The 14536-nt window shown below is 36.6% G+C and overlaps 1 protein-coding gene across 1 annotated transcript in view; it reads right to left on the bottom strand.

The window, feature by feature from the left end:
* Positions 1 to 14536, bottom strand: part of MAP3K2 (mitogen-activated protein kinase kinase kinase 2) — a 49191-nt gene that overhangs the window by 4559 nt on the left and 30096 nt on the right. The window contains exons 11-14 of the mRNA XM_090278999.1: positions 9256 to 9462; positions 7384 to 7532; positions 6882 to 7013; positions 2501 to 2630 (exon numbers count right to left, since the gene is read on the bottom strand). Of these exons, the coding sequence (XP_090135125.1) occupies positions 2501 to 2630; positions 6882 to 7013; positions 7384 to 7532; positions 9256 to 9462 (618 nt within the window). The remainder of the gene's footprint in view (positions 1 to 2500; positions 2631 to 6881; positions 7014 to 7383; positions 7533 to 9255; positions 9463 to 14536) is intronic.

The following is a 14536-nucleotide window of genomic DNA, read 5'->3' as shown; positions in this document are numbered from 1 at the left end:
AACTGCTAGCCACTCTCTTTCCCTCATATTATTTGAAGTAAATTCAAGACATCATCTCACTAGTTCCAATAGATAGGTTTAAGAGATAAAGACTCTTATTACACCTAACAGGATAAACAATAACTCCTTAAGAATATTAAATATACACTCGGTGTCTTTTAGTTTTTTAAAAAGCAGATTCCAAATAAGTTTCATACATTGAGACTCAATAATATATCTTTTAAGTCTTTGCTAATCTAAAGTGCCCTCTAATCTATTTTTCTTTGGAATTTATGAAGAACCTGTTTGCCTGTAGCTTTCCTATTGTCTAGATTTTGCTGACTCTATCCCAAGGGATTGTATTTAACATGTTCATATGTCTGATATATCTGTTCTATAACTCTAAAATTTGGTAGCTGAATCTAGAGGCTTAATCAGACTCATATTCTTTTACTTTTTGTAAAATTACTTCATAAATATGATGATGTATCTAAGGACAGGAAGTCTCAACTGCTTCCATTTTAGTGATGTAAGCAGCTATTAATGTTTAATGCTTATATCTATTAATTGGTTACTGGTTGCAAAATGGTACTATTCCATCACTCCTTCTTCATTTGTTAGTCTAAATGATTCTATAAAGATAAGTTTTCTTCCATCCATTGTTTAGTCCTCAATGGTATAGTTAGAAAAAGAAAGGCAGAATGAAGGAACCCTGTTATGAAATAATGAGTTTGTTCCCTAGTAACAATTATCAATTAGTTTTTTCCTAAGCTTCATTATGAACTCATAGGTTTAAACTTAAGTCACCTTTCTTTTTCCCTTACAATTTAAAAACTGCCCATTATAAAAATTTGGGAAATGTAGTAAAAGTAAAAAAGTATGCTGAAGAAAATAATTATCATTCATTTTACATTTGGAAATAACCACTGTTAATCACATAAAAAATTTTCTTCTAGGTCATACTTTATTTTTACAAACTTGAGATCATATTGCATATCTAATTTTATATCTTACTTTTCTCCTATCAATATATTTGCCCTATAATGATTTTAAGTCAGCTTGTTGTTTCCAACCTCCTCATTTTAACAGTAGTTTGTCACTCTTGCTGACAAGGTCCACTTGGGGGTGTATCTCCCCTTGGTTCCTTTAGCTTGTCTCTTTATAAAGAGTGCTAAAGAGAAACTGGCTTGAACAGAGATCACTCCTAATAGAATAATTCACATTCAATAAGAGATCACTCCTAATAGAATAATTCACATTCAATAATTTCCCTACGTGGTTCTTAAAGCTATCAGGTTGTATACTTGACAACTGAGGTCTGCCCAAGCTCAGTAGGTCTTAAAATGAAAGACAGGTTTCAATTTCTTTTAGATCATAAGCCATGTCTTCATTCTCTCAGACTCACTGGTAAGCTCCATTCTAGTACACATGATCTGGCTCAGCATTTTCCAGCACATTTCAATATATCACTAGAAACTGGTTAGGTATGTTCTCTTTAGTGTGAATATGGCCATATTCAGGATGTGGCTCACCATAAGGAGGTAGTAAATACCTGGTAGCTCATAAGAACCCTCAGAAAGACCAATAAAAAATGTATTTATTTATTTATTATTTATATATGTGTGTACTTATTATTCTTATCAGTTGATCAACTAGAGTCACCTTTGAATTTGGGGTCATACCCAATTTTTTATAGAACCAAACCTCAGTTTTTATAGAATTAAACCCCAGTTTTTATAGAATCAAACCTTCAGATATGCTTTGCAATACAGAATTTTAAGTCCTCTCAAATTGTACGTATCTCCCCCACTCACTTTTGTCTCACGTCATGCATTAACCTTATATACCTGATCCCTGAAAATGAGCTTAACTGAGTTGAAGTTCATCAAAGCTCAATCTTAGGTTCTCATCCTCCTCCTTCTTATTCTCTCCTTAGGTAATAACGCCCATTCCAATGGCTTTAATTAAATATGATCTCAATATAAGTATGTCACCATCATAGCTATTTGAATGCTTTCTAGATACCAGACTATTTTAAGCATATTATACACATTAACTCATTTAATCCTTGTAAGAACCTTATAGGTTCAACATTATTATCACCCTCACTAAATATGAGGAACTCAGGCATGGAGGGATCATGTGAATGTGCAAGGTCACTTGGTTAATGATGGAGAAAGCCTGAATTTGAACCAGGCCATCTCTTGTCAGAGCCCCTTCTCTAAATCACTATATTCTAATGCTTATGTTCTCTATATAAAAACATAGTCTCAATTCTGTGATCATTTTGAACTTTATTGATTCTGTGAACCCCCACAGCGGAGCTACCCATTGTAGAGACCTGAAAATCAGGACTAGTTGGAATATTGACTGAGTCCATGAGAGAGCAGAATTATTTTCTTATGGTACTTTAAAGGTAAATGTATTGATATAAATGTTAAATTTATTAACCGTATTACTTGATTCATTCACATTCACCAAAAAAAAAACATGTGCACTTAAAAAATACCTCATTACTTACCTTTGATATCTCTATGAACAATCATATTACTGTGCAAATAATGGACACCCTCCAGAATCTGACGGGTGTATTTCCTAGTCACATTCTCAGTAAGAGCTCCATATGCTTTTAATTGATCCTTAATTGAACCCTAAAAGAAAACAAAGAAAACTACGGTGTGGTTTGAAATAAAAACCACTATATTAAATCTTCACTTTTAAAAGAATCCTACTTCATCAGTGGGAGGCTTTAGTTGGAGAGCACAGGAATTCTCAGTAAGAACATATACGCCATCTCATTTACATACAATTCTATATAGTCCCTGACTAGAACTATGAAAGAGTATGGCTCACAGGTAAAGGAAGCCCTTAAAACTGTTTCTTGATGGATAGCCTTGTTTCTATGACTATGTTGTTTCCAATTATCTCCTATGCCTTGCAACCATGTTTTTAAAAATTCTCCAGTACTTTTATGTCATTTTTTTGCCTGGAATATACTTTTGTTTTTCCTACTTGCTCTTTTACATATATCCTACTTTATTTCTTTATCTGTTTTTTTTCTTTCTCTGTTTTTAAGTGTTTTATTGATATCTGCTAATTTATTTCTCAGGAGAAATAACAGGTATAATTAAAAAGTCAGAACACATGAACTTTTTAAGTTTTTTCTTTATATACTCAACATTCTAGTTCAAAATAAGAGAAAATATAGAGGAATTTCAAATTTTTGTAAGTGTTTTTAAGGCAGGATGCGGTGCCACCTCTGAGAATGCTGTATCAGTCTGAAATGAGACATGCACACCTGAATTTACGAAAGCTTCCCTACTGATTCCAATGTACAAATTTGATGAATACTCATCCACTTCACAAAATGGAAATGAAATGCTTCCTAAGAGACAAATCTTTTCTTTTAAACAGAAAACATATTCAAATGTTTCTGCCTTCCCTTGAATTTTAGTAAACAATGTACTTTGTCATATAAAAGTAGATACTTGAATTTTACAGGTTTAACCATCTGTTGTTTCTACTATTCAAGAGCAATCCCTAAAGGGACAGAATGATGCCATTCTGCTGGCCTTGACTCGTAGACTAGTGTGGAAAGCCTCAGACAAGGAGTGAGCCCAGCCAACTAACTACACCTATTATTCAACATGGCTTGTTTCTTCAGTCTACTTACTGTACCTCTACTTGTAGTAAATATATACAATAACCCAGCTTGAACTGAGCTTTCCAAACAGTAAGTCCCCAAATAATTGTAGGCAGTGAATGAGTGATGGCCTTATGGATCCATTAAATCATTAGGTAGCTGGGTCAGTGGCCTATGGAACTAACAGATCCATTGGTATAGTCTTGTTACCTTTCTGTACCATAAAATGTTACTTTCTTCAGTGCGAACAACTAGAATGGTTTGGGAAGCACTGTACCAGCTAAAAATTGTGTGTGTGTGTCTTTCTGTGTGTAAAAGTAACATAGATAAATCAAATGCTAGTCCAGGTATCAAAGATAAAAGAAAGTTATAGTTCTAGTCTGAAAGTAGTTCTAGATAAACTAAGGAATGGAATGGTACATTTGGGAGAACTGAAGAAAGAAATGACAGATGGAGAATTTTGAATCTAGGGCATAAAGGGGTCCAGCATAATAAATTTAACAAGAGAAATTGTAGAGTATCATTCACAAACTTAAAGAGATTCAGGGAAGTCTAGGAACATTTATGTTCAACCCATATATACCATGGGCTTTCCTAAATATTACTAATTTGGTAACATGCTTTTCAAATTCAAAAAATGACAATCTATACTTTCAAGAGATAGCTGCTCTTACAAAACCAGGTGTAACTAATGAGAAACATGCTCTAATACCTCTTCCTGAATAGTCTTAATTTAATCCTAAAATTGCTAAGAATGAAAAAATTACCCATATCCATTTGTGATGTCAGTTCTAACCAATTAACCATTTTATTTTTTTATGTATGTTTTATTGATTATGTTGTTACAGTACTCCCAATTTTTTTCCCCTTTGCTCCCTCCGCCCAGTATCCCCTTTCTCTCCAGCAATACCACCCCCCTTAGTTCATGTCCATGGGTCGTGCATATAAGTTCCTTTGGCTTCACCCTTTCCTATATTATTAACTATTTTGTAGCAATTATGCTTCTTAATCCCTGTACCATATCCCCATTTATCCTTCTTCCCTCTCCCAGCTGATAACCCTCCAAATGATCCCCATACCTATGATTCTGTGCCTATTTTGGTTTGCTTAGTTGAATTTTGTTTTTATTTTTCAGATTCAGTTGTTGATAGTTGTGAGTCTGTTCATTTTAATGTTCAGAGTTTTGATTATCTTTTTCTTAAGTAAGTCCCTTTAACATTTCATATAATAATGGCTTGGTGATGATGAACTCCTTTAGCTTTACCTTGTCTGGGAAGTGCTTTATCTGCCCTTCCATTCTAAATGATAGCTTTGCTGGATTGAGTAATCTTGATTGTAGATCCTTGCTTTTCATAACACTGAATACTTCTTGCCAGTCCCTTCTTGCCTGCAAAGTTTCTTTTGAGAAGTCAGCTGAGAGTCTTATAGGCATCCCTTTGTAGGTAACTCTCTGCTTTTCTCTTGCTGCTTTTAAGATTCTCTCTTTATCTTTCACCTTTGGCATTTTAATTATGATGTGTCTTGGTGGGGTCCTCTCTGGGTTTAGTTTGTTTGGGACTCTCTGTGCTTCCTGAACTTGTGTGCCCATTTGCTTTGCCAAATTTGGGAAGTTTTCCTTCATCATTTTTCATATAAGCTTTCGATTTCTTGCTCTTCCTCTTCTTCTTCTGCCACCCCTACAATTCGGATGTTGGCACGTTTAAAATTGTCCCAGAGGTTCCCAAGCCTCTCCTCATTTTTTTCAATTCTGGTTTCCTCATTCTGTGCTGGTTGACTGTTTTTAAATTCCTTATGTTCCAAATCATTGATTTAAACCCTGGTTTCCTTCCCTTCACCATTGGTTTTGTGTGGATTTTCCTTTGTTTCATTTAACAAAGCCTTCACTTCTTCCCTTGTGCGTTTGCCATACTTAAATATATCTGTCAAACCTGTGAGCATCTTTATCACCAGTGTTTTGAACTCTGTGTCTGTTAGGTTGGCTGTCTCCTCATCACTTAGTTCTCCCACTGGAACCTTGATCCTTTCCCTCTTTTGGGCCATACTTTTCTGTCTCCTCATCTTGACAGGCTCCTGTGTTTGTTTGCGTGTGTCTTAGGTAGACCTGTCGCACCTGTTACATTGTAAAAGGCAGAGCCTTAGGTATTCGTCAGTACAGTCGACCTGTTTCACTACGTTGTGACACTGTATGTGGGGGAGGGGTCTGAGAGGGAACAATGTCGCTTGCTCAGCATTTGCGCCTTTTCCAGGCGCTTTTCCCGCTTCCGTATGGGACTGGCGCCTCTCTAGCTGTTGCCCTGGCCGTTGTTCTAGGACTGTGGGGGCCCTTTAAACAAGTGGACTCTACTGAGATCGGCAGTTTCTTCCTCTGCCCCAACCCCCACTGGTTATCATAGTCAAAAGCAACGAGGCTTTTTTATATTATAAAAATAAAAGAAGAAATGACAGAGTTTGCAAATCACATTTTGTAGCTCCTAATGAAATTACTGACTGAGGCAATGATTATCAATGTGTTAAAACATTAGGTGGATGGCTGAGAAGGAACTGGATACTTCTATGTGCCATTGCTATAGCTCATTACTTTCTGGTCTTCGGCAAAATAACAAAACTTTCCACTGGAGGAATCAGGATGACAAGCACCCTAGCAGTCAATCTTAGCATCACTAACAATGGAACAACAAAAAACTGTATATCTATTAATAAGATGCAATATAAAGTACACAGCATCATCTATGATGCATTCTAATAAAAAATGTTGAATTTGCATCTAATTTAGATTTTAGATCTAACTTGGAGTTTATAGAAAATAAGGGGATAAAGAAGCAAGTTTTACAATGCCATGAGATGAGATTGTCAACAGAACAATAACCTGGTCTATCTGTCAAATCTATGTTATATAAAAATTGTTCTGGATTAAAAGAGGAATAAGGAATATATCAGCTAAATGAAATGTGTGATCCTGAACTGGATCCTGGTTTGGATAAACCAGCAATTATGGATAATTTTAAGACTTAGAGAAATCTGAGTATAGACTGCTACGTATGTAAGCTATTTTAGTATATGTCAGCATTTTAAAAAAATTAGTTAAAAAATACAGAGGTAGTTGAAGAATATAGAAAATAAAATTATATCACTAGGTTAAAACTCTCCAAAATGTCATTAATTAGGTATAACATTTTATAATCAAAGTTTTATTGTTTCTCTTTCCTCAACTGAACCCTTAAATAGAATATATCTATTTCCAAAGAATATGCTAACTTACCCCTGGCATATATTCCATAAATATGGAAAGTGTTTTTTCCTGGGGATCCCTCAAACAGCCATAATACTGAACAATTCGCTCATGCAGCAAATTTTTCAACAACTGAATTTCACACTCAAGTGCATTTACTTCCTGAAAGACAGAACTCATTGTTAAGTCTTTACAGCATTGTTAGTAAAAGTAAAAAATTCAAATTTCATTGCCCATCAAGGTGATTTGATACTGAAATTTTTACTTCCTAAAGAATAAACATTTTAAAGCACTAACAATAACTTTTATAACAGTTCTTAAAGGTGTGCTAAGGCAACATTAAATCAGATTAGAAATATAACTAAGCATTAAAAGAGTACAGTACAAAGTAGATAAACATATCTAATTATCTATTTGTTTTGCAAATACTTTGTATTAAGGAAAAAATAATTCTATTGTGTTATATTTATTTTATTAAAACTGCTTTTTTTTCTGTGTGAAGTGATTGTGCAGTCTGTGCAGTGATTCTTACCTTGCTGGTCTCAGGTCTATCAGGGTCAAATTGAACTTGTTTAACAGCCAACTCTCTTCCTGTATCAACATCATAACAGAGGTAGACCCTGCCAAAGGCTCCCTGGCCAAGCAGTTTGCCCAATCTCCAGTTGGTTGGAGCACGAGGAGCTAAAAAGAACATTTTCTTAAATTGGAATAGCTAGACAGCACAAAAATGGTTAAGGACTAAATCAGTGTACTGCATTAGTGATATCCTTAATTGTATATGCTTGGGTATAAGAGAAAATCAAGATGATTCAAATTTAAAATGATCATCATCTTTGAAAAATTTTCTCTTCAATTTTCTAAAAATTCTAAACCCAAACTAGGTTCATAAACTCATAACTCATTTTTTCCAATGTGATTATTTTCTTTCTTGGTTACAAATGTACTAGTCTCATTCACTCAATCTAAGATACCACTGATTGTAAGACAGACTATTTCTAATCTTTATTGCAGCAATACTTACAAACAGCTTTCCATCTGCCTATGCTGTAGAGCTGGAAAGACCACCTCTCATTCTAACAAGAAAATCTTCAAAGCAGCCACAGAGAAAAAAAGCAAACTACAGGCAGAAGAACAAAGATAAAAATTATAGAACACTTCTGCTCAGAAAGTATAAAAGTCAAAAAACAGCCCGGTTGGTGTGGCTCAGCTGGTTGGAATGTTGTCCCATAGCCCGAAAAGTCCTAGGTTCGATTCCTGATCAGGACATATACCCAGGTTGTGGATTCAATCCCCAATAGGGGTGTGCACAAGAAGGCAACCAATTGATGTTGTTCTCTCTCTCCTCTCCATCCCTCCTCTCTCCCTTCTTCTAAAACACAGTTTTTAAAAGACGTCCTTGGGTGAGGATAAAAATAAAAACTACAAAAACCAATGGAAAAATAGCTTTAAAGTGCTGAAAGAAAAAAAAAACTGCCCAGAATTCTTCACCCAGAAAATAAAATCTTTCAAATATAAGGAAGAAATAAGGCCTTGTCAAACAAACAAAAGCTAAAAGAATTCATTACCAGCAAACTTATATCACAAGAAAGGTTAAAGTAATTATTCAGGCAGAAGAAATTTGATACCAGACGGGATCTTGGATCTACATAAAGATCTATAGAAATAAACTGAAGGTACACATAAAAGACATTCTCTTATTTTTAATCTCTGAAAGATAGCTTTCAAAAGCAAAGATAGCAGCAATGAAGTGTGAGATCACAGGTGTAGAAGTAAAATATGACAACACTAGTACAAAATAGAGGAATTCAGAATATGCAAATATTACTGCAATCTATCAGCACATATCTTTGTATGCACTGCTTACATTAAAAAGGACAAATACTTGACAATCTGACCTTAGTTACCATTCTCCTACTCCCACTCTCTCAAGTAAGATCTCCACCACTTTAGACAAAAAAAATTAACTATTCCCCACTTTCAGAATATTCTGTGGTCCCCTGCACATGTCACCTCCTTAACTGGTGAATTCCTACTCACATTTAAGATGAAGATTAAATGTTATACAATAATTATTGTTCCAGACATCATTCTCCCCATTAGACTATAACTTAAGAGGGTGTATTTGAAATCTCAGTGCAGGAACAAAATGAGGAAATGTGAAATGAATGAATATATAATTAATTGGTAAACATTTTCCTAATAAAAGTGAAGGACAGAATCACCTAATTTAGCAGCAATACCATACTTATAACTGACATTCCAATCACCTTAGAAATACCACTTTTATCTATTTTAAGAAGTTGGTCTCACTCTGAGGACTGGCTTGGTATTTATTCCTTTTAATACTATAAAATTCTGCAAAGGTTCTGTTAAACGTTGCACTATGCCAATTTCTATTACTTACAGCGGCTGGGTGGGCTGATGTCCATTACAGTCAAAGTAGGATTATCATTGTCGCTTCCCCTCCTTCTTATTCGACTATCATCATACTCTGGGGTAAAGATACTGCTTCCACTACTAGTGCTTAAGGAGTGATCAGTAGGACTGAAACTCACAGGAGATCGGAAGCTGGTCCCCTGCGTCCTTCTAGCTCTTGGAAAAGTTTTTCGACCTACAAAACAAAAATATTACCTTAAGACTTTTCTTAATATGTTGTAATTGAATGTTTCTAAAACTGGTGATGTAAGGAACAGAAATCTGTCCCGTGACAAGGCTAAAAACACAGACAAAGCAATCATTATTTGATTATATGCTTTAAACCTAAGATCGGTATTTTTTTTAGAATTCAAGAAAACACCCTTGTTAACAATAAATCATAAAGTCAATAATGAAAGTAGAAAAAAGGCAGCAGGGTAGTCAGCAGGCTGCTGGGTGAGCTCCCATTATAGAGGAGACTTGGAGCACGGACAGAGAGCAGAGAGTTGGTGAGAGCGGTTTTCAGATAGGACAAACAGGGACAGGAGCATGGGAACAGCACAGGAGAGAGAAGGAGCCCCAGTCCGTATTTTCTAAGGTGACTCACTAGGGCCCCGATCCCAGCCCTGCACTTTGGGATGCACCAGGAAGGGACACTGGAGGATCAGCTCAGTGGCCAGGATTCGAGGGGGTGAAGAGTGAAGGCTGGGGAACTGCAGAGGCCTGGAGGCTGCGCTCCCACTGTGGGCACCCTGTCCAGTGATATCCCAGAGGGACTCAATGAAAAGGTGTGCTGGCCTTCCCCTGGGTCTGGATCTTCAGCTTAATTGTTGAGAGATCATAGGTACGACCAGTAGACACTGCCCAGAGTGGAGCCTTGTGGCTGTGGCAGACGCAGGAGGCTGCTTCCTAACGACCTGTCAGGTGCAGATAGCAGAAGAGATGCTGGCAGGAACCCAGTGTTGCAGGCTTGGTGCCTGCAGAGAGCACCTCAATGCAGAGAGATTTTACAGCACCCAGATTTTCCTCGAGAAGTTTGGGGGCTAAAACTCAGGCTGGGCCCGCTGGAAGAGCAACGTTTTTTTTGTTTCTTTGTTCATCTGTTTTCACTGACCCAGGAGGAACGGCTGGAGGTGCATCGAGATTCTTAAGGGGAGCTCAGGCATGCACTTGTCCCGGGCTCTGGCAGAGGTGGGCAGAAGGTGGACTGGAGATGCTTGAATGCTGTGGGAGAAGTCATTTGAGCAGATCAATGCCCTCCCAGTGGCAACAGCTGGAGGGGAAGCAGGAGCCCTGCCGGAAGAAAGTACTTGGCCCCACCCCATGGTGCTTAAGATTCACTGCGGATTTCAGAGTGACTAGAGTAAAAAGCGAAAGACAGACACCCTGGCAGAAGAGCAGCGATTGCTGAGATTAGGCTGCCAAGATCCAGACTTGGACACAAGTTGAAGTCAACAGGTCGGTTTCAGAAAGAGAAGAAAGTGAAAAAATACAGAACTTACAGTGACGAATTCCACTGCGACCTTCTATAGGAGTTGTCGCCTAAATATCCTTTAATAGTCATTGTTTGTCCCTCCAGTCTATGCATTATAAGTAAATAGTCTTTATATTATAGTTTATTTTAAATCTCATATTTTGCTCCTCCCTTTTCTCAATCAATTTTACCATGTGATTTCTTCCTCCAATTTTTGTTTTAAATTCTATATTTTCTCTTACTACCACCTGTTTCCAATCTACACTAATTTCTTCTCAACCCTCCAGCCTCTTCTTTTTCCCATCATAAATTTGATGCCTATTTTTTTCTTCATATTCATCTTCCTTATTATTTGTGCATGTGTGTTTATCTCACACACTATATATATATTACAACTTCTGTTTAAACCTAATACTACACAATTCCCCTCTCTTAATTCCTCCCTTTTTAATTTATGACATAAATTTTACTTTCTCTCATTGCCTTGCCCTACTTGCTACTATTATTGCTCCTCCCCCGCCCCTCTCAGAAATTATTTTTCTTCCAGTTAGTCAACTCTTATTTGTTTCTCCTTTTTTGTAATAGACTCAATCTTATTAAATCCTTATTAATACCGGCTGATTAGCAGTTGATACAGTGATTGAAGTGGCAGATATCTTTGTGGGTGTGGGACTCTTGCCTGGGCGGGTAGCTTTGTTTTAGCAGCAGCTCAACAAATGTTTGGTAAGAGCGGCTTTCAGATAGGGCAAACAGGGACAGAAGCACAGGAACAGCACAGGAGACTCTCAGTCAGGTAGCTGGAGGATAGGTCCATGAAAGAGCAACACAACAAGAAGCAAAACCAAAATTCTACCAGAGAGCCAAATAAAAGGCATAAAGGGCACCCCAAGCGCATCAAGTTCAGGGGATCAAGGAGTCTACACCACTGAATCCCAGAAAACTCCTACCACAGAAAGTCACAACATGAAAGCAAGAAGTCAAAGCAGACCAATCTAAGAAGCAGAGACAAGAAGAGCCACAAAGAATGGGGAGATGAAGAAACAACATCCCACCAGAAGGAAAGGAGGAACTCTCAGAAGGAGGGATAGATGAAATAGAAGCAAGCCAACTATCAGACATGGAATTCAAAACAATGGTAATAAGGAAGCTCTATGAACTCAACAAACTCAGAGAAAACTACAATGAACTCCTGGAGAACTGCAAAGAACTCCAGGGAAATGACAAATGACTCCAGGGAACCTACAAGAAACTTACTAAGAACTACACCAGCATTAAAAAAGGCATAGAAACTATCAATAAGAACCAAGAAGAAATGAAGAATACAATATCTGAACTGAAGAACACAGTAGAAGGAATCAAAAGCAGGCTAAATGAAGCAGAGGATTGGCTCAGTGAACTGGAGGATAACCTAGAACAAAATTCCCAGACAGTGCAATAAAATGAAAAAAGACTGAGAAAAAATGAAGAGGATCTAAGAGAGCTGCAGGATAACATGAAACACAATAACATCTGTATCATAGGAATACAAGGAGAAGAAGAGGAGCAAGGGATAGAAAACATGACTGAAAAAGTAATGACAGAAAACTTCCTGAACATGAGGAGAAAAAGGAGCTCACAAGTCCAGGAAGCACAGAGGATCCCAGTGAAGATGAACCCAAGAAGGCCCACTCAAATGAACATAATTAAAATGGCAATATTCAAAGACAAAGAGAGAATCCTAAAGGCAGCAAGAGAAAAACAGAAAATAACATACACGGGAGCTCCGATAAGGCTATCAGTGGATTTCTCAACAGAAAAAATATAAGCCAAAAGGGAATGGCAAAAAAATATTTCCAGCAATGAAAAACAAAGGCCTACAGCCAAGACTACTCTACCCAGCAAAGTTCTCTCTCAAAATGGAAGGTGAAATAAGGAGTTTACCAGACAAAGAAAGACTAAAGGAATACAACTCCACCTACCAGTATTGCAAGAGATGCTAAAGGGAATGTTTTAAGAAGAGAAAATGATAGGAACACAGATATAAAGGGAAAAAAATCACAATGAATAAGTACCTATCAATAATAACCTTAAATGTAAATGGATTAAGTGCTCCAATCAAAAGATGTAGGGTAGCAGAATGGAACAAAAACATAATCCACAAATATCCTGTCTATAAGAGATCCACCTCAGAACAAAAGATCTACACAGACTGAAAGTGAAGGAATAGAGAAAAGTATTCCAAGCAAGTGAATATGAAAAAAAAGCTGGCGTAGCAATACTTATATCAGACAAAATAGATTTCATAACAAGGGCCATAAAAAGAGACAAATAAGGACATTTCATAATACTTAAGGGAATAATCCATCAAGAAGATATAACCCTGGTAAAAATATATGCACCCAACATAGAAGCACCAAAATATACAAGGAAAATCTTGGAAGACTACAGCAAGGGTATCGACAGCAACACACTCATAGTAGGGGACGTTAACAACCCATTGTCAACAATGGACAGATTTTCCAAGCAAAGAAACACCAAGGATACTGAGGCATTAAACAACATTCTAGTTCAAATGGACTTAATTGATATATACAGAACCTTTCATCTCAAAGAAAAAAAATATCTGTTCTTTTCAAGTGCACATGAACATTTTCAAAGACAGACCACATGGTAGGACACAAAACAAGCCTCAACAAATTCAAGGAAACTGAAATTATATCAAGCATATTCTCAGATCACAATACCTTGAAACCGGAAACCAATCTCAAGGAAAAAAATTAAAAACATTCAAAGTTATAGAGAATGAATAACATGCTATTAAATGATGAATGGGTTAATAATGACATAAAGGAAGAAATCAAAAAGTTTCTGCAAACAAATTATAATGAATACACAGTAGCCCAAAATCTATGGGACACAGCGAAGGCCATCATGAGAGGGAAGTTCATAGCAATACAAGCCTACCTGAAAAGGATATAAGAATCTCAAATAAAAAACCTAACAGAACAGCTACAAGACCTAGAAGAACAACAACAAGCGAAGCCCAGAGCGAGTAAAAGGAAGAAAGTCGTCAAGATCAAGCAGAATTAAATGACATGAAGACTAAATAAACAATTCAAAAGATCAATAAAACAAGGAGCTGGTTCTTTGAAAAGATAAACAAAACCGACAAGCCTTTTTTAATCAGGCTCAGCAAGAAAAAGAGAGGACTCAAATAAATAAAAACAGAAATGAAAACAGGAGAAATCACAACCAATACTACAGAAATACAAAGGGTTGTAAGAAATTACTATGAACAACTATATGACAAAAAATTTGACAACTGGGATGAACTGGGCAGATTTCTGGAAACATATAATCTTCCAAAACTGAATCAAGAAGAAGCAGAAAGCCTGAATAGACTGATAACAGCTATTGAAATTGAAGCAGTAATCATAAAACTCCCAGCATACAAAAGCCCTGGACTGGATGGCTTCACAGGCAAATTTTACAAAACATTTATGGAAGAACTAACTCCTATCCTTCTCTAACTATTCCAAAAAATCCAAGATGAAGGAAGACTCCCAAACTCTTTCTATGAGGCCAGGATTATCCTAATTCCAAAACCAGGTCAATACACAACAAAGAAGAAAACTACAGGCCAATATAGCTGATGAACATTGACGCTAAAATTCTCAAAAAATATACTGACAAACCAGATCCAGCAACACATTAAAAAGAACTTACAAAACAATCAAGTAGAATTCATCCCAGGGACGCAAGGATGGTTTAATATTTGCAAATCAATAAACGTATTACACCACATAAACAAAAGACA

Source organism: Furipterus horrens, unplaced genomic scaffold (assembly GCF_987537825.1).
Source record: "Furipterus horrens unplaced genomic scaffold, mFurHor1.1.pri manual_scaffold_1, whole genome shotgun sequence".
Taxonomy (NCBI): domain Eukaryota; kingdom Metazoa; phylum Chordata; class Mammalia; order Chiroptera; family Furipteridae; genus Furipterus; species Furipterus horrens.
This window is presented reverse-complemented; position numbering and strand designations above follow the sequence as displayed.